This window comes from Triturus cristatus, chromosome 2_2, assembly GCF_964204655.1.
Source record: "Triturus cristatus chromosome 2_2, aTriCri1.1, whole genome shotgun sequence".
Taxonomy (NCBI): domain Eukaryota; kingdom Metazoa; phylum Chordata; class Amphibia; order Caudata; family Salamandridae; genus Triturus; species Triturus cristatus.
In genome coordinates this window covers 155,052,113-155,077,648 of record NC_140582.1, presented here as the reverse complement: position 1 = coordinate 155,077,648, position 25,536 = coordinate 155,052,113, and the positions used below count along the sequence as shown (strand labels likewise).

Here is a 25,536-nt window from a genome sequence, read left to right as displayed (position 1 = left end):
GTATAAAGGGGCAGTTAATACAAGGACAGGAAAAGCCACGCAGGGTGGCTTTTCCTGTCCTTGTAAATATGGAGCAGAAAAATACGGCACCAGTACGTCACAAAAAGTGACGTACTGGTGGCGCAGGGGGCTTGTAAATCTGCCACTATTTCTTTCGAGTATTATAGAAGGGCACGTTCACCCTGCTGATTTATTCTGAGCGCTAAAAGACACTTTGAGTTAGAAGAACACCGCTTTGTATCCTTTTTGCAAGGCTTGTAGGGCATTGGCCTGTCTAAGCCGCCATCTCTTTTAATCAGTGCACTCCTCCTTCCTGTTTACACCTCGCCCAGGGGACGTCATTAATTTCCGTAGTTTTCTGTCTTACCAGATCGATGGTGATGCTTGTCTTCTAGCAGCTCGAGGTCAAGCATGAGGTCATCTTCATCCAATTCGCACGAGCCCAGATTATTCAAAACGTCCTGGTGAGGTGAACAAGAGCAATCCATTTAGAACAATTAGCAAAACGGAGCTATCCCAAAACCAACACAAACGCATTTCATCTTGCACCCACCGGCCAATTTATTGTCGTATAGCGTATTTTCCTCAGCCAGAAGCTTCATTATATGAGACCAAGATAAATGCCACCTTTTTAGTTTATTTTTTCCCCAGAAAAATCATTATTTAGTCCAGCATTCTTAAAGCCCTTCTGGACCATGACAACACCTTCAGCCATTATTCTGTTAGTACTCTGAATATTATTCATTGGTAATTAGTGTGACAAATTTAAAATTACAGCAAGGTGTGATGGGAATACTGCACACTTGCCAGTACTTACTGCAAACGTATTTTGCTGCTGGCACTTTCTAAAAGTCACAATAATTGCTACCAGTTTACATACCAATTACTCCTACTGCCAATAGTGCTATACTACGTCATCAGGGCCCATGCTTTCTAATAAATGACATGAACAATTGGATACCATTGTTTGGAAAGAAAGAGAGCAGAAAGCTTTTAAAAAGTGCATAGTTTCGGGTTCAATTCAGGAAGTGGTTCAGAAAAGTTCCTACCACACCCTCGAAGATTCAGGACGTGGTATAGTGTTGGTATCATATTGCTATCCTTCTGAATCCAAATAACAAACTATCATGTCCACCACTCAAAATCCTTTCTTTTGTTTTTTTTTCAGTTTTATATAGCGCGAACTTGACCCAAATCTAATCAGGTATCAGAGCGATTTACATAGCACTAGTTACGTTACATGAGGACACACATTCATTTTTGTTAGGCACGGGGAGATTAAGGGGCAGATTTACAAGCCCCGTGCGCCACTTTTGCGCCGCCGTTGCGTCACTTTTGTGATGCAGCGGCGGCGCAAAGCAAGTGCCATGCTGCGCCAGATTTACAACGTAATGCATCTAGGGAGATGCGTCACGTTGTAAAGCCCTGCGCCACATTAAACCTGCGTCAGGTTTAATGTATGCAGGGTGGGCGTTACGTCAGAATAAGCCTCGGAAAAGTGACGCAGTGAAATCTACAAGATTTCACGCAGTTACGTTTCCGACGCTGGTGCGTCAAATCCTTACGCCTGCTTCAAGCAGGCGTAAGGCGTGACGCACCATGTTAGGGATAGGGTAAGTTGGAACAGTGCTGGAGTTGCGTTGTACTTGCGACACAACTTCAGCACTGCGCCAACCTTACGCCAGCAGATGGGTCACGCATCTGCTTGTCCTTGCGCCATGATGCACCGCATTGTAAATGCGGCGCATCTGCGGTTGCGCAAGGGCAAACTTGCGTGACGCATCTTCCCTGGCGCATCCCTGTTGATTTGCAGGTATGCGCCAGGGAACATAAATCTGCCCCTAAGTGATTAGTGTCATTACCGAGACTCGAACCCAATTACCCCAGAATGAGGTCGAGCGCCCTAACAGTTAGGCCAACTCCTCTCCCCATATTTCATATTTCACTATACTAATTCAGCACTAATCCTTTATGGGCTCCGGAGTAGCGTGCTCATCAGGGGTAGTAAGTGCTATATAAATGCAATAACAATACAATACACTAATGCGGTAGATGACATGTACGTGGCACCACTACCGCCATTTTGTTGGAGAGATGGAAGCTACAGCAGTTTATGGTCCACATTGAGACTTCATGGGAATGAGAAAGGCAGAGGCTGAGTAGCAGGGTAGTCGTTTTCAGTGGTAGATCACCAAAAGCCACCGACGAAGAAAGCTAAACTAGTGTTCACACCCTCTTTCAGGTGGGAGGCAGGGGTTAAGGGTTCTTCCTCCAGGCATTTTCAATACAGGTTGAAAATTATTGCATTTTATGGCAGTATTTTCACATAAATGTGCTAAAAAAAACATATAATCTGAAGGGGTACACATTAATTATTTTGGGACTGTCAAGAGTGCCTGAACATTAACAAGGGTGTTGGGATTCCACCTACCACAAGGAGATGTTTACAACTTGTCAGAAAATAAGACATTTTTCAGCACAAGTTCCCTAAAAGGTTATAAAATGATATGAGTCACGCAGATTGCTCGAAAACCTTATTTTTGCATTGCCTATCATTTAACCGAGCATCTTTCTCCTTTTCTACAATCCTTTTCCCTTCGTTCTTCCACGGTGGCCATTTCTAGTATATTGTAAATCAGTAAAATTGATACTTGTATAGTGCACCACTCACCCACAAGGGTCTCAAGGCGCTTGTACGAATACCACTGTGGAACCCATCCTGGCTTTCCCTGTGAGGTGTCCACTCCTGGGCACCCCCAAGGTGGAGGCCAGGCATCCATAGCGTTGTGGGGGCCGTTGTGGAGATCAAGCAACCTATTGCCCAGAGTTGCACTCCCTGATTGGAATAGGCACCGAGGCGAGAATTATCAGGTCCGTGGAATTTTTGAGCCCAAGACCTGCCAAGTCGGGGAATTGAACCCTGGTCCCAGGCTAGACCTCTACATGAGGGTCTGCCGCTCTAATCATTGAGCCACACTTCTCCACTCTCAGTTGCTATGATTCGGAATTTAAATGAAATACGAAGGTTAGTTAAAATAAAAAAATAAGAGTCTCTGAAGCTCAGGCCATATGCTGCAGAGCAACACAGATTTTGTGGGCCCATTCTGCAGTGCCATCACTGAGGTTACGGAGCCCCTACAGGTTAGACAGCCGACTAATTACACCAGTCTGACTAGGTAGCATATCAAATAGCTATATTTTAATGAGACCATATCAAATTCAAATATATGTCTAAAAAATGCTACCATATTGTTCCAAAAGTTTCGTTTTTTAGTTTATATTACAGAAAAGGTTTGCTACAATAAGCAAACTTTTCATTTTGGAACAATAACACTTAAGGCCAGATGGATGGTCATTAAATTTTGCAAGTAGCAATTTGTGACTCGCAAAATGGAATGTACAGCAGTGCCTCACACACTGTTTACAATTCCTAACGGGGTAGCTAAAGAACTACCTGAATAATATCAACAAGGTAGGTCGCAATTTGCGACCCCTTACAATTCTCACATTTCACAGGGATGGTGGCCTGCTGGGCACAATAGGCAATCATGTCTGTGTTTGTTTTTTAACTAAAGCAACGTCTTTTTATAAATTTAGCCCATTTTCCTTAAAGAAAAGATGGGATGCGTGTAAAAGAAAAAAAAAAAACTTTTTTCTTTTCATTTTTTAAGGGCAGGCAGTGGTCTGTGGCATGCTGCCTAATATTAAGAAATATTTTCACATATATTCACAAAGGGAAGGGGTCCATTGGCGACTAGCTTTCTGCAATTCCAAAACAATCGTACATACCAGTGAGACTCGTTATTAGGAAGGGATGCCTTTGCACTCTCCTTCCAAATAGCGACTCACAAACCCTATTTTGCGAGTCAGTAATAGGTTACCAACTTGCAAAATAGGATTTGTACATAACACAACCCTTTTTAGCGGTCGCACACAGGCTGATTTCCCATTTGTGAATGCTAAAAAGGGTCATAAATCTGGCCCATTGTCTTTACCTGTAGTTAATATAGGTTTAGTTCCTAGAAACTAGTTTGTCATCTTTACCAAGTATTCATATGTAGTAAACGTCATAATGTTGAGACCAACATCTTACTAAACGTGGACATCAGTACTCCATGGATGGCAAAAATATCATAGGACTTTTTACAATAAAACACCTGTACTGCCAATATCACTGCAATGGCGATTGAGTAATTGGCAATGTTTGAAAAATTCAAATATACAGCAATTTGGCCACAACCTATGGGCTTCGGTTTCATGCTGCACTTCAATAGGTGAATGCTAGTACATCAGCACCTTAAATACAAAGTGAATGAGAGTAGCAAGGATTACCAGAAAGCACTGATTTATTTTTCTCCGTCATTCCAAAGGTTTGGAGCAGGACGAAAGAGTTAACCCTATACAACTTAAGACCACTGTCAGGTAAGCCTTAAGACGGGGGCCCTGCCTAAATGCCTTCATGGGCTAGCCACCAAAATCTGCCCCTTTCTGAAATTAATGGGACAATCAAAGAGACTGGAGTAGGTCCTTCTAGACTCTGAGGGCCTGATTTAGAGTTTGACAGATGGGTTGCTCCATCGAAAGGTGAAGGATATCCCCTCTACCTAATTAAACATGCATTATATCCTATGTCAATTGTAATTAGGCGGGCGGGATAGCCTTTCTCATCCATCAAATTCTTCATCAGTCCCTGAGTCTGTATACCGAGAGTGCTTGTCCCTGAGAGAAATACAGCAAAAACTGAAATTATGAAAGCCTGAGTGAAGAAGAGAGAAGGCAATATGCAAATGCAACTGTTGTAGACTTATATTATGAGGTTAGTGATGCAAAGGCATATCATGATCTTTGGTTTTACTGTATGAACATATTTGCTTTGTCATTTGCTATAGGGAAATGCAGACTAATTGTTCTAGAAAAAACAAATCGTTTCTCAGAACATCTCTGAGCAGACTAACATTTATTTCAGGTTAGTTGCTCAAGCTGTGGTCTGAGGATGAGAATTCGAAATAAATGTCACTTAATAGAACTAAAAGCGGGTTGATAACAATAATTCAGCTCAGATTTTCATGTCCTACTCAGGGATACTTTATACGAAAGAATTCTACTGGAAGTACCAAAATAAAGGTCATGCATCCATAAATGGGCATATTAAGAACACTCTGTATAGTTTCAACATATTACTAGTCAGACTAAAAACAGGTAGGCACATCTGTTGACTTTAAAGATAAACTCAATGAACGAGCTGTGTTAATCCTATATAAATGTCGATAAGGGTTTCTCAGATTTTCAGAAATGTTATAACTGATTGAGCTTTGCCTCAGAAGAGTTGGATCTAGCTAAATAAATAGCACAATTGAAATAGTTCAAAGAAAAGGATAACATACTTCACATATATACAATAAGCTGCTAAACTAAAGTATGGTTGGGTACCATACAGGTACCAATGCATGGGTTCTGGGAGTAAATGTTTTTCAGTTCCAACATTGCTAGTGCCTCTGTTAGTTTCACCAGCTCCCTGTGGCTAACTGCAGAAGACAAAGTGAGCTTCAAGTTAGTGGGGGAGAGAAAGGGAGGGAGGTATAAAAGGGATCAGAGAGGTTGAGGAGCAGTGGCAGCTACCACAAACAAAGGGTGGTGGGGTGGGTGGAGGCAACGCAGGAGGGGGGGCAATGCGGGGGTATTAGGAATAATATATTAAAAATAAAAAGAACTTACCTGAAGCTGCCGGCAGCCGGCGGCCTCATGTGTTGCACCTCCTGTCCTCTTCCTGGTCCCGGCAGCCCCTGGGACAGACTCCCATCCAATCACAGTGCTGCAGAGCAGCACGGGGATAGGCTTGAGTGGACTGGAGAGACGTTCCGCTCAGGCCAGGGAGTCTGTGGGGTTTCTCCAGATCATCTGGTCAACGCAGCTGGGCTAGAGAAACCTAAGTGCGCGTGTGTGTTTTGGTAAGCCGGAGACAACATATTGCACACATTGCACAAGGTGGCTCAGCGCGGCAAATAAAAAACAAAACAATGCTAGAACATCATTGTATTTTTCATTTGCCGGCTCTGAGCTAGGCAGTGGGGCGACGCTCCTACACCATTGCGGAGGAGCCGCCGCTGCTGAAGAGAGTGCGGAGAGTGAGAATGGATGGGTGGAAACAGAAAGATACAAATAGGAAGTGAGCGGGCTGCTTTTGCTTCCACAGTCTGGCCCTTAATTCCTCCCCATCACTAGACGTTTTTGGATATAAAACATGCACAAGCTTTTTTTTTTTTAAACTAAATAGCAACACAGCCATCATTTCACATACTGCCCTCTCCAGTCAAGTTTCTTTGTATATGAATCCATGAATTTTGATTTACATAAGCAGTCCCAGTGAATCTGAGTTCATGCAGGGACAGTACATTCAACTGCTGTGTATTATGGAGGATTTCAGCCCACAGCCATCCTGCAACCTGACTCCTCTTTTGTGATGCAGTTTAAAAACGGAACATTCTTGGTTTTAATACAGTTCAAAACGAACATTTGCTCTTTTCTGATACAAAGAAATGAGCAATCCAATTTAAGCTATCTGAATTTCAAATGCTGCGCCTGCCTGAACACAGTTTTCATTGAACACAAAATGGATTTATTAAGTCGTTCATAGAACCGCTCTGAGCTAAGCCCACTGATTAATGATGTTGTTTGCATTATCAAAGTCTTCATTTGCCCACTGTCATCAGAAGCCGGAATGTGTGAGGCCCTGAAAAGTAAACTATTAACTTTTGGTACAAAAAGTACTTTGATTCAGAAAGAGATATGACAGATTCTAATCTTGTAAAATTGAAGGTAATCTTGCAAAATTGGAGGTAATCTCTTGGAAAACAAATCACTGAAGAGAATATTTAAACAAGTTAATAACGCATGTGACCCACTATAATAATGGAAGACTAACAAAGATATATTTACAACTAGTATATTTTGGGCTAGATTTACAACAACAAAAATAGCGCACCTGAACAAGGCAGACACAGGTGCTGCTGTGCTGTGTTGCACAGGAGAAGACAGATACATACCATAGTTACTGTTGCTGTTCTCTTCCCATGCGCTGGAGCAGAAACAGGCTACCTAGTACCAAGCACACGCCTTTGCAATATTGTGAAAAGGTGTGTAAATTATGCCTAGAATAGGTTTTATACTGGACGTAACCTTCCTGGTGCAAAATCCTATGCCTAGACATTCAGGAGCAGATTTACTAACAAATTGCACAACACAGCGCAGCAAGAAAACTTCGAGACGCATTCGTGCTCTCTCCCTGCACTGCTGCACTGAGTGCTGCCTAGCACTAACGCAGGCACTCTTGCCCCATGGTGCAAGGGGTCCTGTGTTACAGGCAGGATTGTTTTTGTGCAGGGAAAGTGTCCCTTCAAAATAATCCTCTGAGGGTTATTGCCCTTTCTATGCATGCTGCACATGGGAATGCAGAAAGAAGAAACATCAAGCAGAAATAAACATATTTCTCATCATTGTGTCTCACCTGGGAAGGTAAATCTGGGAGTGCACCAAAAACCATGGGTGGCTGCATGGGAACACCCACGCTCCACCCATGGAACGCCTTCCCAGGGCAGAGTAATGCAAGGCAGCAACTTGCGCTGCCTTGCATTACTCCAGGTTGACTAAGCCACACAGAGCCACGCAAGGAGGCTTTGTGTGGCTTAGTAAATCTCACTGATCCCTTGAGTTGCCTTTCGCCGCCTTGTGTAATGCAATGGCAATGCAAGGGCTTTGTCAATTTGGGCCTTAGAATGTAATGTACAGTGCGGCACACATGCAATGATTGAAATGGTTGAAGTAAGCTTTTCTCTTACTTAACGCCTGTTTCAAGCAGATGCTATTCTTTTATGCAGAGCCAGATATGACAGTTTTTGTAGATCTGGCTTCCTGTCAAAAACCATGGGTGGTAGCCTGGCAACGCCCAAGCACCACCCTTGGAAGGCCCCCTTGATTCAAAGTACCACAAAATGAAGGGCCCCATTCACAAAGGTAAACTTAGAACTGAAGTCTAAGTTTAGATCTGAAGTCTAACTTTAGGCCTGAAGTCTAGCTTAGACTAGAAGTGTAAGTTTAGATCTGAAGTCTAAGTTTAGACTTTAGGTCTAAGTTTCAACCTGAAGTTCTGAATTTAGACCAGAAGTGTACATTCGGAAATGAAGTCTAAGTTTAGACCTGAAGTCTAAGTTTAGAATTCAGGTCTAAACTTGAACTTCAGGTTTAAGTCCACCTTTGTGAATTGGGCCCACAATTTGCTCTACTATATCGGCAACTTTCCAACTCAAAAACTGTTTGTGACAGAAAATAAATACTTCGTCAACACTTTGCTTCACTTTGTGTGACTTTCTGGTGATGAAAAGTGTCAAAATCAGTTCCTTTGTGTTGTAATATTATACCAGGGGAGTTTGTTGCCTCAAAAGTCCTCATCACTCAGACGGGCCCTAAGGCACAACATTCTGTACTACGGAAACAATAACATTGGAAGAAAGAGGCATAGATATGCCAGAGCTGGAGATGTGCCAACTCTATCAGTCAATCAGGGTTCTTGTATAGTGCTGCAAATCACCTGAGAGAGTCTCAAGGTATTGGTGGGGGGAGGAGGGGGCTGCAGTTCAGTCAACCTCTGTCACTTCCTCTCAGAATTGACACTAACTAGATTAATGAAAATCCTACCATAATTTGTGTGGTATGCTGACTGGAAGTTGTTAGTTTCTGTGGATGAAATAAAAATACACCATTTCGAATAGTGGCACCTTTCTCCATTAAAAAGCATTCTACACAGGGAGTTAGAAAAAATATTTATAAATCTTCTGTACTTTTATATCATGTATTCCATGGGCATAAGCGTTGAGCTTTACTTCTTTTGAACTTCTTGATAGAAGCCTTAGGCCATAGATTGCCTGCCCCTGGAGACTCCTAAACTATATGCTCTGGATGAGTGGGTCCTGATTTGTCTTTACCATGTCAGTTAATTCAGCTCGCATACCCCCAACTGTTGAAAACTATGGCGCAACCCCAAACAGTATGGAGCCTATTTACGAGCTGATTGGCATCGTTCATGCACCAATTAATGTGGTGCAAGAGCGATGCAAGCCTTAAGTCAGATTCATGAAGCCACGCAAGGCCACTTTGTGTGGGCCTGAGTGGCTCCATTCTGCCCTGGGAAGGTTTCCCATGCAACTCCCATGGTTTTTAATGCATTTGCAGATTTACCAGAACTGGTAAACCTGGGAATGCACCAAATAGATACGCCTTCACAGAAGAGGTGTAACATGGAGAAATATCTACATTTCTTCATGTTACTTCCTCTATCTAAGTGTGCAGCTTTCTGCAGCACAATAAGATGGAGCGACATGCCTTTGAGGATTTCTTTTGTGCAGGAAGGTGCACCTTCCTGCACAAAAACAATCCTACATGCAACATAGCACAAACCAACCCATCATCAACATTATCAGTATTGTGTATTTTTTAAATGGCACCACTAAACCCAAATGAGGCATCCAGATATGTCAGTGTCCATGTGGCGAAAGGAAGCTTGGAGCATTGTTCTCCTACATTGAAACTTTGCTCTACACCTGTTCCTCAGTCTCAACACCTGTTAGAAATGGGGTCTCAAGATGGCAGAGGTATGCTCCCTGACCAAGTAGGGACCACCACTCTAGTCAGAGTAAAATAGAAACGTAATAGTAGATAACTTGTGCCCACCCCCTGGTAGGTTGGCACAAAGCAGTCAGGCTTATCTAAAGAGGCACAGTGTAATTTATTTGTGCAACACACACACACCGTTATGTAATGAAAACACCACAAAAGACTCCACACTGGTTTAGAAAGATAGGTAATAATTTTATAAATAAATCTAGACCAAAAGGTTACAAATCCAATAGGTAGATATAGACCAAAAGGTTACAAATCCAATAGGTAGATATAGAGATGTGAATGTAAAAAATTTTAAAGACTAAAAGTGTTTCTAGTGCTTAGAAGCAATAAGCGACTATGGGGGATATCTGGTCACACTGGGCAGGGACAAAATCAATAGTTCAATCCGACTGTGCACCGGTTCTGCTACATGCAGATTGGAGATGTGTCTATTTCTCTGGTGCAAGTATCTGTGATGACTTAAAGTGAAGTAGGCACAGGAGCAGGTGTTGAGACGTTGAGTCTCAAGCAACAGGAAGCAAGACAAAAAGCCCTTGGAGATCACTTTGGTTACAAAGCAGACTCCAGCTCTCCCCAGCAGAGTCAGAGAGCAGAAGGTAGCAGGGCAGCACAACAGAAAAGCAAGCCTTCCAGATCAGCAGTCCAACAGAGTACCCGTAGTTGATGCAGCACAGCAGTTCTTGTGACAGATAACAGTTTTAGGTCCTGATTTGTCTGATTTGGTGGGGTCAAAGACTTAGTACTTATACCCAGTTGTGCCTTTGCAGTGGATGTAACTTCAAAGAAGGGTCTTTGAAGTGCACAAAGGTCCTTTCATCCCAGCTCTGGCTCCAAACTATCCGTACGGGGTAATCAGCCATTTGTCTGGGGACAGGGCACAGCCTATTCAGGTATAAGTGCCAGCCCCTCCCTCCCTCCCAGAATACAGATTAGTACTCAGACACTCCTAACCATCCTGTGTTTGTGGCTGTCTAGAGGGAATGCACAAAGTGTAATGTCACCCAACCCAACGTGTATGGGAGACAGGCTGCAGGCACACAGAGCTGTAAGAGTAGAGAACTGTCCACTTGCTAAAAGTTAGAATCCTAACAAAGGTTCAAGGATAACACAAATGGATGAATGAGTGAGGTGAGTGAAAGAAATTGGTTGATGAGCAAGGACAAAGGCGACCCACAACCACCAGTGAAAAATCCGGTTCTTAAGAAAAGTAGGAGAAGAAATGCCCTAACTACGTGAAGAATGAAAATTGAGGTGGTTGTGGGACTCTTTTGTCCTTGCTCATTGTTAGATTTGGGGGTCTCTAGTTAGCACAGGTAGGTACTTGTGACAAATAGGGACCCTTGCCTCCAGTCAGGGTAAGGGGGTACACTCCTAAAAAAAAACCTGCTCACCCCCTTGGTAGCTTGGCACGAGCAGACAGGCTTATCTCAGAGGCAGTGTGTAAAGCATTTGTGACCACATACAGTAATCCAGTGACAACACTACAAATGGAGACCACACAGGTTTTATATAAAAAATACGTATACTTTATATAGATTTACCACAAGACCATAAACAACAAAAATACACAATACTATTACTTTAACCCCTTCGGCGCTCATGACGGAACGGTTCCGTCATGAGCGTCGGTTGAGCTGTGCTCATGACGGAACCGTTCCGTCATGACCACGCCCGCGCAAGCAGCGCTCAGCACAGCGGGGGAATCCGCCCCGCATGGAAGGGGTTAAGATGGCAGTTTTTAGCTTAGTTCAGATCAGTTCTTAAGATGCGACACTTTGAGTCAATGTACCTTACGATGCGTTGCGCTTCGACGACAAGCAATGTCGCAGTGATGGAAATGTGGCAAAGTTCTGGTGCAAAGAAATAAAGATGTGAAGATCTTCCAGATGCGACACGCTTCTCTGGGGATGCAAGAAGTTCTCGGTTCGATGCGAGTACTGCAGCGGCGACACCCTTGTTCAGAAGTGCGATGGCAACAGCTCCAACTGCAACACTCTTCTCCCACGATGCGTGAAGCTTCCGCACGATGCGACAACTACAGCGGCGACATCCTTGTTCAGAAATGCGACGGCAGCAGCTCCGACGGCAGCGCGCTTCTCGGGGATGCGAGGCGCTTTCTCCGATGCGGTGCAATGCGATAGTTCCAGTGGCGACATCCTTGTTCAGAAGTGCAACGGTAGCAACAGCGACGGCGACACGCTTCTTCCTCATTGCGAGACTCTTCTCTCGATGCGGTGCAGTGCGACAACTCCAGCGGCGACACTCTTGTTCAGAAGTACGACAACAGGCAGCAGCGACGGCGACACACTTCCTCTTCATTGCGAGACGCTCTCTCGATGCGGTGCAGTGCGACAACTCAGGCGGCGACACCCTTGTTCAGAAGTGCGACGGCAGCAGCAGCGACGGAGACATGCTTTGGCTTCGTTGAGTCGCGCTTCCAGCTCCTTGCGACACGCAGTCCCTCAGAAGGCCCAAAACAGCAGCAGGCACTTCCAAAGAACTCTGGGGAGCTGGGGGTTGAAGTCTGTTGTCCCTGAGACTTCAGCAGGAGGCAAGCTCTGTTCCAAGCCCTTGGAGATCCTTACAAGTTGAAATAAGCACACAAAGTCTCTTCTCCTTCCTTTGGCAGTCAGGCAAACCACTGCAGGCCAATCCCCAAGCAGCTTAGGGATAGTTTCTCCTCAGTTTCTTCAGGTTCCGCTCCTCAGTAAAGGTTTCTTCTTGTTCCAAAAGTGATCTAAATTCTTGGGATCAGGGTCTCACTACTTATACCCCAAAATCCTTTGTCCTCTGAGGGCAGAGGGGCCTTTGCCCAGTCCAAACCACTTCTGGGGCACTCTATTTACAGGACTCCTCCTTTTCTTTCACAGTGCAGGGCAGAAACATCAGACGCCCCACAGGAGGTGGAGCCAGCATTGTGGAGGGAAAGCACAGTCCTGGAGCACTTTGTTGACATGATTCCTTTTCTCCTTTCACAGTGCAGGGCAGAGACATCAGAAGCACCACAGGGGGTGAAGCCAGCAATGTGGGGTGCAGGCTCAGTCCTATTCAGGTCCCAGGTGCAACTCCTCCCTCCCATCTAGATGCAGATCTCTCTATTCACCACTGGGACACCTCACCCTGTCTCCTGGAATTCCCCAGCCCTGTCACTCAAACTCCAGACAGGGAATACACAGCCTAGCAGAGGCAGGTTTGGAAGGTTAGGCAAGAAAATACCTACTTTCTAAAAGTGGTATTTTCAAACACAGAATGTTAAAACCACCTTCACTAAAAGATGTATTTTATCACTCTGAGTTCAGGCATACTAAACTCGAATTTCTACCATGTTCTCTGAGTCAGTTAAAAACAAAAATGGCTGTAATTCACTATCAGGACATGCCACACACATGAGGGCATGTCCTACCTTTTACTTACAATGCACCCTGCCCTTGGGCCTACCATAGGGGTGTCTGATATGAAGAAAAGGGAAGGTTTAGGGACTGGCAAGTGGGTGCACGTGTATAGACCAGAGAGGGTTTTTGAAAACAGGATAAATGGCGCTCAGGCAGATAAACGGACAGATGAAGTAAGAAGAACAAAGAAACAATGCTTAACGGTGCAAACAGGTCAGGGGAATACCCAAAACCCCTGTATAAGGTGTGGGCGAAAGCCCATACCAGAACAATTGTAAGCAAATCCTGTGCACACGTGACAATTTTGTTAATGAGATCACAAAAAGAACAACAAAGTTCAATAAACAATGAAGAGATGTTGTTTTAATTCAAAAGATGTTTTCATCAGTACAAAGGGCGCCAGCCGACATGTGTTTCATCAACAGTAGAACAACTGTGACTCTTCAGGGCACGATGAGCAATGTCAGGAGAAACAATGAAATGCCGTAGGGATCAAGGGTAGAGCGGTCTCCCACGGGTCGGTGCGACCAGGAAACCAAATGGCCTGTATGAAACGGTGTGAGGTAGAAGATCTGGCTGCTGAAGTGCGGGAGGGGGCACTTGCCCAGTCAGCATGACAGTACCAGACTGCACACAGGCTCTGCAATGGCAGACCTTAGACACATTTTACAAGGCTGCTTCTGTGGGTGGCACAACCAGTGCTGCAAGCCCACCAGCAGCATTTGAATTTACAAGCCCTGGGCACACTCAGTGCACTATACTAGGGTCTGACAAGTAAACCAAATCAGTCAATCATGGAATCACTAATCAATACATTAATTTACCATAGGGAGAGCATATGCACTTTAGCACTGGTCAGCAGTGGTAAAGTGCCCATAGTCATAAAACAGCCAACAACAGGTCAGAAAAAATACAGGAGGAAGGCAAAAAGTTCAGGGATGACCCTGCAAAAAGGGCCAAGTCCAGCACACATCCACAAATTTCTTTCACATACCTCACTCTTTCATCCATTTGTTTCTTGACTCATCTTATGCTAAGATATGACTCTATATACATTTTAACTTCCCTGATACCCATGTACATATTCCGTTGAGAGGTTTCGCTGAATGTTCTTGGATGCTCCAATCTTCCCTGTTCTGTCCTGATGATGACCATTTAAATCTATTATGGTTGAAACGCCGTTGATGCCCATATGTGGTCCTAATTGAAGAATACGCTTTTTTGCTGGGTGTTGTTTTTGTTTTGTACAGAACCCCTGATTTGTATAATTTTTTCATCAGCCACTTTGTTTTATTACACATTGTATTGTTTGTATTTTCATCATGGTTTGTGTAACCCTATGAGCGCCATTATTGTCTTATCATTATCCTGATTGCTTATTTTTGTTAATACATTTTTGTACGTAATGAAATAATGTATACATGGGTATCATTTGTCCAAATAGTATCTGGGCGTTTCTTTCTTTTACAGTTTATTAGAAACTGTGTTGTTTCCTTTCTTTTCCTTTTTTGCTTAATTTTAAAATCTTTTGGGTATGTTATTTTGTATTTTTCATTATTCTAAGTGTTATACTTGAACCTTTGTTAGGACTCTAGCATTTAGTTTGCCCCAGGTTCAGGAATAGGGCTGCCTCTGTTGTCGATCACCACTTTCTAAAAGTGGCATTTTTTAAATACTTTACCAGTAAAGAGAATATGTCATTACTGTTACAAAGATTTGAAACATGATAAAACTACTCCTTTCTAATCAGGAATTATAGCTTAAATGTGTATTAAGGAATTCCCAATGATAGCCTATGAGAGGAGTAGGCCTCACAGTAGTGAAAACCTGATGTGGGTGTTTTTCACTCTCAGGAAATGCAAAACTTAAAAGTACATGTCCTGACTTTTGCTTAGAAAGTACCCTGCCCTATGGGCTACCTAGGGCCTACCTTAGGGGTGACGTATGTCGAATAAAAGAGGAGCTTAAGGCTTGACAAGGGTTTTAAATTTCTAGTTGAAGTGGCAGTAAAACTGCATACACAGGCTCTGCAGTGGCAGGCCTGCGACGTAAAGGCTACTTGTGTGGGTGGCACTGTCAGTGCTGCAGGCCCACTAGTAGCATTTAATTTACAGGTCATGGGTATTTGGTACACCACTTTACAAGGGACTTATAAGTAAATAAAATTTGCCGATTGTGTATGCACTAATGTTACCATTTTTAGGGGAGGAACACATGCACTTTAACATTGGACAGCAGTGGTAAAGTGCTCAGAGTCCTATGGTCAACAAGAAAAATCAGCAAAAAGAGGAGGTAAGCAGGCAAACAGTTTGGGGAAAGACCACTCTAAGAATGACATGTCTAACACAGCCACCCTAGGGCTGACCGGTCTAACAACACCACTTTCTGACAAAATGGATCACACATTTTATATTTTCTCTAAGATTAGCAGAATCAAGTGCCAGTGGCCGGGCACTAAGCATTTGCTGCTATCATTTGTGCTACCAGAAGGGCAGTTAGTTATTCTTCAAAATGCTGACAATATTTACTGAATATTTCACTGTCTAGTGATATTAGGAAACTGAAATTTGTGCTTGACGCATTTTAAACATGGCTTTCATCCTTCTCACTGAAAGTGAATGTGGAAAACATAAATGCCCTCCCACCATAAACTATACTAACCTTCTGTTGCAAGGTGGAAGTATTATATGATATGGACTGGAGGCCTTATCCTGTAATACTAACGCAATACACAGAGATGGACCTCAGATTCACCCTTAGCAGCCTTAGCTCGGTTCTGGTACAGTGGCACAAAGCAATCAGGCGTACTCAGAGGTACATGTTCACAGAATCAGCTTTGACAAGAAGTAAGTCACACAACTCGAAAAGAAACCTTGACACCAATTTATAAAAATAGATTGCATTAATGACAAATTGCTCATACCAGCACCACAGGATTTACACATTGGGCGATACATACACACATCACCAGTCTCCTACTTCTTTTCACAGTATCCTCATCAATATAGTCATTGTTTCTTGTTCACCACTTCATCCACGTCTACTCTTCATGATATTCCAAATAGTACCTTTCGATTCAGATGCTTATTTACTTTTTACCGCTCCAAGATGGCGCTCTTACGGGCGCTATTGCTGTATGTTCCTTATTAGTCTCTCCCCGTTGGTCCATCTCTTTCTCCTTACCCCCAAGCTCTGATTGCTACCTCATTATCCTTTAGCCGCAATACAGTACACTGCGCGTCAGTTTACATTACTATTACCGTCCGTTTTTATTTTTTATTTCGTATTGATTTATTTATGTTTATCTCTTTCTTCTTTCACCTACATAGTGTTCCTTTTTTCAGACATTGCTTTCTTTAGCCTCACGCATCTGTAGATCCAATAGCACATTTGCTTTTTATCTTTCCAAGATGGCGCCCTCTTGGGCTCACTTGGTGTACCTGTTTCACTCTGAGTCCCTCGTCCTTGTTTGTTATTCCGGTCTTCTTCCGGCTTCCACACTAGATATAGTTGCCACGATTTTTGTCTCACACTCGCTTCTAACTGTGTGGCGCTCGGTGGTTTCTCTCACCTCTGGTCTTCTATCAGGTAAGGGTTCCTTCACGTTTCATCGTCGTAGCTGAACCCAATTGTTTAGTTTTGCCGATACATATTCTCACCCGTTTCTTTGCTTATTTTTTCCTCAGCATTTCATGAAACCTCTTCCTTGAGGTAAGATTCTACCTCTCTCCACCTTTTACTACTTATTTCATGCCAGCTATACATTTCGTGCTATGCTCAAAACGCATGCTCAATACAGTCCGATATTCTATTTTTTCAGAGTCACGAGTTTCCATTATTTCAGGTAAGCCTGAGTTTCTCAGTCGCCCACCTTCCTTATTCGCGCTCATTATTCACTCTTAGCTGCTGTTTACATCAGTACATTGTCTCTTTCAGAGAGTATCAAACTGAACATTCATACAGGTAACTTACAGAGTTATGTTTGGATACCATTAGAACAGACGAGATTGAGCTTCAATACACTTACTCATTAGAAAATGGTTTATCTTGTATTTTTCAGATTTTCCCCTGACGAAGGAACCGGCTGGTTCCGAAATGCATTGGGCATTGACACTTCTGTTGTTATTAATCTGTTAATGTTTAACCATATGTTTGTATCATGCGGATGTTAGTATATTACATAACATTCTTTGTGAATTTTCTTCATGTAAATACTGACTGAATTGCCTATTGTATTATTTTGTTGAAACATTTCTGTTGCCTTGTACAAAACGGTACATATTTCAGATAATGTGATGGTTGTATCTTTGAAAATTAAAAGTACAACATGTTTTCAAAAGATGGTATAGTGTCGGACTAGTTACACACAGGCTCTCACCCTGTCATTATCTTACTTATGTTAAGGCAGTGGGGTGGCTCTGCAGTATGTGGTGTGTGCAGAGTCACTCTTGAGCAGACATGCTGCTTGTGCAGGGCCGCAATGGCAGACCTGCAGATACATTTTTTACTCTGGTTACTCAGGGTGGCACAATAAAGTGCTGCAGCACTGAGGACCCCTCTTATCAACCTTGCCCTTGGTACACCTGGTACCATCAGCTAGGGCCTTATGAGGCATGATAGGTGCTTGCCAATTGGGTGTACAAATTCAACAGTTACAGTTTAAGGGGAAAAAGCACTGGCACTATGGCCTGGTTAACAGGTCCCAGTGCACTTCCAGATTTACAATGACAGTATCTAGAGCAAAAAGTGGGGAAGGACCATCACAAGAAGGACACTTTCTAATACCTTCCAGAAGGATAAAGACAACTCCAAAACCTAAACTCTTTGATCATTACGACAACAATATTCTTGTTTCTAAAAGCCCATTGATTCAAATTGGACACAGACCTTAATCCTAAGGTCCACATAACCATTCCTGTACAATCATCACAATTCATATATGCTTCATAGCGTGGGGCTTGATGATAGGAGAAATGCCGCTTAGCGACATCTCTCCTGTCATGTTAGGTCAGGAACGCCCACTTTGCATCTCATTAGAGATGAAAAGCTGGGCATTGGGAATCGCCACGCTAAAGCAAGGTTTCACGCGTTAGCGTGGCCTTGCTAATTAGGCGATAAAATTATCGCCGCTTTTCGGCTGAAAACGGCCGTAAAAGCGGCGATAATTTTTTATCGCCGGCTTGTAAATATGCCCCCTTCTTACAGAAATATCAGGTTGATTTAATTGTCTTTACAATTTGCAAGCGCATAGAAACAGGCGCTCGTCGCTACGCTGTGCCAGAAAAGCCTATTATGGCACGGCCCTTATGTCCCTCCTGTGCGACGTTTTGATTTGTTGCTAGGATGTGTTCACTGCATTTTGCGCACTAACAAGCTGACCCTCTTTTTAATAACAAGGTGCAAAGCAGCAGCAGAAGCCCTGGCAATATTAATGTTCAAGCGCACATCTTGATGCCTGTAGCATTTGCCGCTAGAGCACTTCGATTTTTTATTTCCAACTTCTGTTTGCCCGGACAGAGAACTGCATCTTCAGACTACTATGCTTTAATTAAATCATCCACAGACAACTTGCATTCGATACTAGCCTGTACGTGAGCCTGATAAGTAAAGGTACCAGAGATCTGAAAAATACTCAGCAGTCTTTCCCCTATGTCAGTGTGAGTTGTGTTATCTGGTTGTTATATTTTTCATTACCATTCCGAAAGCTTGTGTCGTGTTCATTCCTGAAACCTAATTCTCTATGGGGCATATTATCAAGACAGGTGATAAAATTATCGCCGCTTTAGCGGCAGAAAACTGCCGCTAAAACGGCGATAATGGGCTTGATAATATGCTCTATGGAATTCCAATTGAAGCCCATGTTAGACGTCCTTCACATTTAACATGGGCTTCAATTGGAATTCCATAGAGCATATTATCAAGCCCATTATCGCCGTTGAAGCGGCAGTTTTCTGCCGCTAAAGCTGCGATGATTTTATCACCTGGCTTGATAATATGCCCCTTAGCTCTCTTGGCTTATTGGCTTCTGTAGGGGGGGGGGCGCTCCTAATTCAACAGCACAGGGATGTGGGCAACCAACAACAAAATGTCCTACTTTGGGATTTCCCAAAGTTTGGGACAGACAAATTTAAACAAACAAACTATATAAATATAAGAATGTAATTCTCTTCTAAAATTAAACTTTAAGTTGTGTCCTAAAGTAACTATAACCCACGTCCTGACTGTGCAAAGTGTTATAAAGGATGTCATTTCAGATGTCATTAGGGATGTTACCAATGTAATCAATGAACATGTCATGAGTGATGTAATAGGCGAGCGTACAAGCAATGCATGGCAAACGTGCAAGTTATAATTACTGAAGGGCACCAGTTATAGTTATTTGAGATAACCTTAACTGCTGAATTTGAATTGATTTGTTAATTTAAAAATGCTATGTTTTAACTGACCTTTTCACCTAATTACAACAAACCCAGTTGATAACAACACTTTAATCTTTGTTTTTTTTCAATTAATTTATATATTTTTTTTAATGTACAGTAAGATGTCCATTGGCATGACTGAAGTGGGTCTGGACTCTTTTTTTAGTTTTTTTGTGCACTGGATATCTTCTGATTCTCCATGTGTGTCACATTGAGCTTCATAGTGAATGCCCAGATCCATTGACCCTCCCGGCCAGTGGGATTGGGTCCCAAGGACTTTTTTTAGGCTTGAGGAGGGGGGTTGCATGCACCCCCTATCCCATAATACCATATCAGCTCGAGGGATGGGGCCCTGGGCATCTCAGAGACTTGGGAGAGAGAGCCACACATCGCCCTCCCCTTAAGTACTATCTGTGCCGCCAACTCGGGCCCTGGCCCACCCCGGGGGTACTTTTTGGTACTTTTAGGAAAGGCACAGATGGCTGTGCTATTTTTTTTTTTTAATTTTCACAGATTCGCTGATCCTCCATGAAGTTGGGTAAAATAAATCAAAAATGTTTTTGGACCCGGGTGGGAGCCCTCTGGGAACCCACCATCTGGCCTAGGAGGTCAGGTATCTATACCATGCATCCTACGTCTATTTTGTTGCCTTTTTGTAGGAATCGGGCTGAGTCCTGAGGCCAAAGATGACTGCTGTAACCAAAAAAGTAACCAGCCCAGTAGAGACTATAAAAGGTGTAGGCACATTTCTCTATCAGAAGGTGATCTCAATTAACTGCTACTACCACTATTGGGAGGAGTACCTCTTTGTATAGTAACCCTCACACACTCTAGTTGTGTCATGCTTCATCATCGGGTTCACCCTGGCTTCTAAAGGCCAGGGTGGGCTCAACCGTGTTTCTGGAAGCACTTAAGAGAAAAGGCCAGGGGGATTAAAGATTAAAAAATCAAAAGCAACTCCCAGTATCCCTTTAACACTGGTAGTTGCTGACTCCCAGTGTTAAAGGGATAGTAGTGGTACTATTAAAAACAAAAGAAGGATGTTCCCAGGATACATGGTCCTATGACCCTAAAGTACTTGCCAACATGTTTCAGCCAAAGAGCGGCCCTATGGGTCCATGGCTTTCCTGAGGGAAAACCAAAAGTGCTCATTCTCTCCCTGGAAAAGTAAACACAAATGAAATCAAATCATTAAAATCAATTCATCCAAAAATACGCAGTATGGATATACTTATCCTCAATTTGGCATTAAACCAAGCATATGTCCCACCTGTAAGGAGACAAAATACAGAATATTTGTGGACTAGATCACCACCATGACAGCGTCATACTGCCTCGCGTATGCAGCACAGTACTCTTTTTCATCTTTCTAAGAGTGTGTGCGCAGCGCGTTTACTGTTAGGAGTGTAAAATTCAGAAAAAAACGAACGCCTCCCCAGAGGAGGCGTACGGGCGGCACAATGAGGAGAAATATTATTATTTCTCCTCCTTTTTCCTTTTTCTATGTGTGCTGCATTCTGCAGCACACATAGAAAGAGGAAAAAGCCTTGTGATTATTTTTGTACAGGAAGGTTTCCCTTCCTTTACAAAAATAATCATCCCTGCAACGCAGGAACCCTTGCACCATGGTGCAAAGGTGCCTGCATTGGCGCACAGCAGCCCTTTGTGCGCCAGCGCGGGGGAAAAAGACAGGAATGCGCCATATCGGATAGATAAGGCACTTTCCTGCCCTTTTCTTTTGCCGTAGAGCAGCGCTGCAGTAAGGCCTGCGGCTCTGCCCTACGGCAACACCTCATAAGAACGCCCCCATATGATAGGAGAAAATACCAAGTCAAGGACATTTGCTTTTCATTTTCTAAAGTCAGACCCTTCTTAGAGGGTCCCTTTTAAAAAAATGCAAAAGTGCTCAAACTAGCCCCACTTTCGTCAACTACACAAGCATTCTTTCTCTTCCTATCCACCCATTTTCTCTCACTTTCTCCCTCTTTGATCTCTTTCTCTACATGTCCCCTCACTTCCTTCCTCCTCTTTTCAACTCTCTCTCTTGAAGCCTCCCATACTTGCTGTAAGGAATCTCGGAGAGCTGGAGAAAGTGATAAAGGCACCATGGGGCATATTATCAAGGACCGGCGTTAAAATTATCGCCGCTTTAGCCTTCACATCCTTTAGTCCTTCACATCTAACATGGGCTTCAATTGGAATGACATAGAGCATATTATCAAGCCCATTATCGGCAGTTTTCTGCCGCTAAAGCTGCAATAATTTTATCGCCTGCCTTGATAATATGCCCCCATGAGCGGCCCTGGGTTTTCAAAACTGGCGTCCAGGGACTTCAGCTCAGTGGGGAAATGCCTACCTTGCCCTGACCATCAGTTAAAGGACCTCTTAAGAGTTGCAAGACAACTTCATGGAGAGAGGCTCACCATTACAAATCGTTGTTTTTGTCAACGTTTTGAACCCCAGCACTACCAGCTCATCCTTCCGATGTCCATAAAATGAGTACCTTAAGGTGTGTAGCAGGACTGGCAATGAGTAAAGGAAAGGCCAATTTCATTGACGGGGAGAAGATGTGCCCTAAGGGCTAGACTGGTCTCGGAGCTGGGGAAGCGGGTTCGATCCTGGGCAGGAACGCTCAACATCTCCCCTGTCCATTAACTCTGCTTCGAACTTCTGCCAAAAATGTATAGCACGCCTGCTAATCAACACTAGTCACAGGGTTGTAAGTGGGCCGAATCTCACCGGTGCTGAGCACCGGCAATTTTTTAAAGGGGGCCTCGAAACGGGTATCTATCGGGCTCTGTTTTGTGCCCTGGCACAGGCGGTCTGATTTTCTCCGGACTGCAGTGACAGCAGGCACATCGATGTGCGCTGTTCACACTGCTCACTACTCACTAGTCGAGAGGTTAGTGGCATGAGGTCATGCCAGGTGAGCGTTGTAGGGGAAGGGAAATCCCTTTAAAAGAGTCATTTTCTCTCTGGATTTCCCTTCCCTTTTTGAAACTCAGGAGCAGCAACATCGTCTTGGTGTCACCAGGGCTTTAAGTCAAAGTTTTTTCAATAATATATACAAGCCATAGTTGCTGCCTATTTATCTTATGCAACTAACAACCATTGACAAAGCCAAAAGTCCTGACTTCTTGTAGGTATGATGTTACTTGTATCATATATCTGGATGCAGTGACAGTAACAGCAAAATACAAGCAGGGCGGCACACTATACTAAGCACAGATTTTTATTTTACCTGTTTTTAAGCAACGCCCTTAATTACATTGGCCACGCCCATTTGAGAGACCCCCCCCCCCCCCCCCCCCAGTATTTTCATCCTACTTAAAGCCCTGACTAGTCATAATTATACTTTTGTCAGGCAGTAATCCTTGTTGGCGCACCACACAAGCGTTATGATTGAAGAAAAGGCAGAACGAAAAGTAAATAGCTCTTGTTCAACTGAAGCCGAAGTAAATTAAAAAAAAAAGAAAAACAGTGTTGTTTTCTGAAAGCGGCTGCCCTCGCAACTGCGCCGAGGCAAGGAAAGCGCTGAACCTTAATGAGGTTGAATGAATCCCAGTTAAGAACAAATGAGCGATGCATATTAAATAGACGTGTCACTGCTTATACAATATTTGAATGGATTGGTCTCCATGGCAACCGGTGCTTTGCAGCGTGATTTATGAAGTAATGATCATTTTGTGTTAATGGGAGTAACCAAAACAGCAGCTTTTCGATGGGTTCAGGAACAGAAGGTAAGCTGTAGCCCGTGCGTGTGTGTGAACGTGTTTGCGTGGATGAATGGGGCAGCACGTACACCGTTCGGTAAAAAATAACAACAGAGCCACACATGTAGGGGCTTCTTTCCAAGTCACTTGCGCCGCCCGTGCGTCACTTTTAATATAGGAAAAAGTGACGCACGCACTGGCTGCGCCAGGGGATTGTAAATAACCCCCGTAGTCCTTTACTTCACATATGTGTTTACACAAAAAAAATCAGTATGATGAGTTTACAGTCGCAAACAAGTTCGTTATATTTTGGCTGCACAGAATTGGTCTTTTTAAGTGAAGAATTGATTTGGTAAAGGCATAAAGGAACTCTGAGGCCTTCATTATCAGTTGCCCAGTAAATGGGCCGGAGGGCCCACCTCAGGAGTCACCGATACCAACGGCATCAAAAAATTCTGGGGGTGGGGAATTCCAGCTCATTATGTGTTGGACCCTGAGAAATGAGGACATACCTAGGAATTGGTAATTTCAGGCCCATTTTCGCATTAATTTCTCAATTTGGCCCCAACTTTCACCCAGATATTTGGGATGCTTTTAGGTGATGAAATCTATGGGTGAAAGTTGGCCTCATAGATAGTGTTACTAGCCCTATCGGAATGAGGAGGCCTCTCATAAGGAGTGCCTTTATCGCAACTGGTGAGTCTTTGGTAAATTCAATCCAAAATATCTGGCACGAGAAAATGTGCAGATACCAGATACCTATTATTTGATCAAACAAATTTGCCTTTTTATTGAATAACGTATCATTTAGATCGGAGTAAAAGTATAGTATACATTTTGTAAATTGTGAACCCCCCCCCTGCTCCTGTGCAAGGGGGCATATCAACAAGGGGTGACGATAATATTATCGCCGCTTTAGAGCCCGTTTTCAGGCGAAAAGCGGCAATAATATTATTGCATTATCAACAAGGACACGCTAGCTCGTATTTCCTTGCAATAGCGCCCCTTGTCAGCACACCTCCCATCGCATCTCTAATGAGATGCAAAGGAGGCGTGCCTGACAAGACTCCCTTGGGAAAATATCACTAACCCAGCTTTGTCATATTGACAAGGAGGGTTAGCGATATTTAAAATCACGTTAAGTATGCCTTAACGTACGAATTTAACGTCTCTAAAATTCCTGACTAAGGCATACCTAACATGGGGGGTGGATTGTGTGGCTAAGACCACTGGCCCTATCATCTAGGATATCGCTGTTTTCCACCATAGAATACGACGATATCCACACTGTCTCTGGAATTTTTATCGCCTTGGCGATGTGCGTTGATGATAACACGCTAACCGGGTGATAAATTCCAGAGATAGCCGGCAATAAATATGCAAGCGCTAAGCGCGCTTTGCGATATTTATCGCCGGTCCTTGATAATATGCCCCAATGTTCTTATGACTCAGACGAAGAATAAACATGGACCATACAGAGGAAACGGTACAAGTAGAAAATCCCTGATACTGCCGTATTAGGGAAATGCCAGTGTAGCCCTCCAGATATTCTGCTCAGCTCTATACTTGTTCTTGGGACTCCAGTACAGAGTGCAGATTGCATTTACTATACATGATTGTGTCCTTCTAAGTGTTAGACTATCGTTCAATGATAAAATCAGCATACATTGAAGAGGTCAAGTGAAGTTTAGGATATAAGATTTTTTATTTGAAGAGCAACAGTATAGTACCCATTTCCCCCTATGGCTGTGTGCCAAAGTGTCTACCAAACATTGTGAAATTTGTAAGGTAGGCCAGAAGAGAATTTGCCACATTTCCATTCATTTGTCTCTCCCTGCTTTTGTGCTGAGAGTGCCATGTTTTCCCTGTTCTCATCTCCCTTCCTGTAACCCAGGACACTTGTCTTTGATTTGGCCGAGCAAAGCAATTAAGACAGGGTCCCTGCTCTATTACCCCGAAGAAGGGCATGGGACTTTTTCAACACCTTTGAAGTTTTAGGAATAGCGCACTGACAAAAAATGTGGTATAGCCAACTTAAGTAAAGGTTATTTGGTATAGGCCAATTTAAAGATGTAAGCATTAGATATCTTAAAATAAAAACCTCGTAGCCATTCTTGTAGAAGAAAATTGCTGCCTCTCCAAAAAGAAAATTAATTTTTCAGCTGCATCCTTGCTCTACCGGCACAAAAATGATTCCTGTCAGAGCTCTGGAAGCTATCTTGTTGATTTACCTAAGTCTGCCTGCTGTTCGGGCCTTGTGTGCCTGCTATTTAAAAACCCAAGTAGCACGAAGAATAATATGCTGGTACCAAGAGAGCCATGCAAGACAGTGTGACA

General features: G+C 43.3%; 1 protein-coding gene across 3 annotated transcripts in view; it reads right to left on the bottom strand.

Moving 5' to 3' along the window:
* CCSER1 (coiled-coil serine rich protein 1) overlaps window positions 1-25,536 on the bottom strand; it is a 2,282,720-nt gene that overhangs the window by 1,591,754 nt on the left and 665,430 nt on the right. For all 3 annotated transcript variants that reach the window (XM_085641140.1, XM_085641142.1, XM_085641141.1), the window contains exon 4: window positions 368-461. In XM_085641140.1, coding sequence (XP_085497266.1) covers window positions 368-461 — 94 coding nt within the window. The remainder of the gene's footprint in view (window positions 1-367; window positions 462-25,536) is intronic.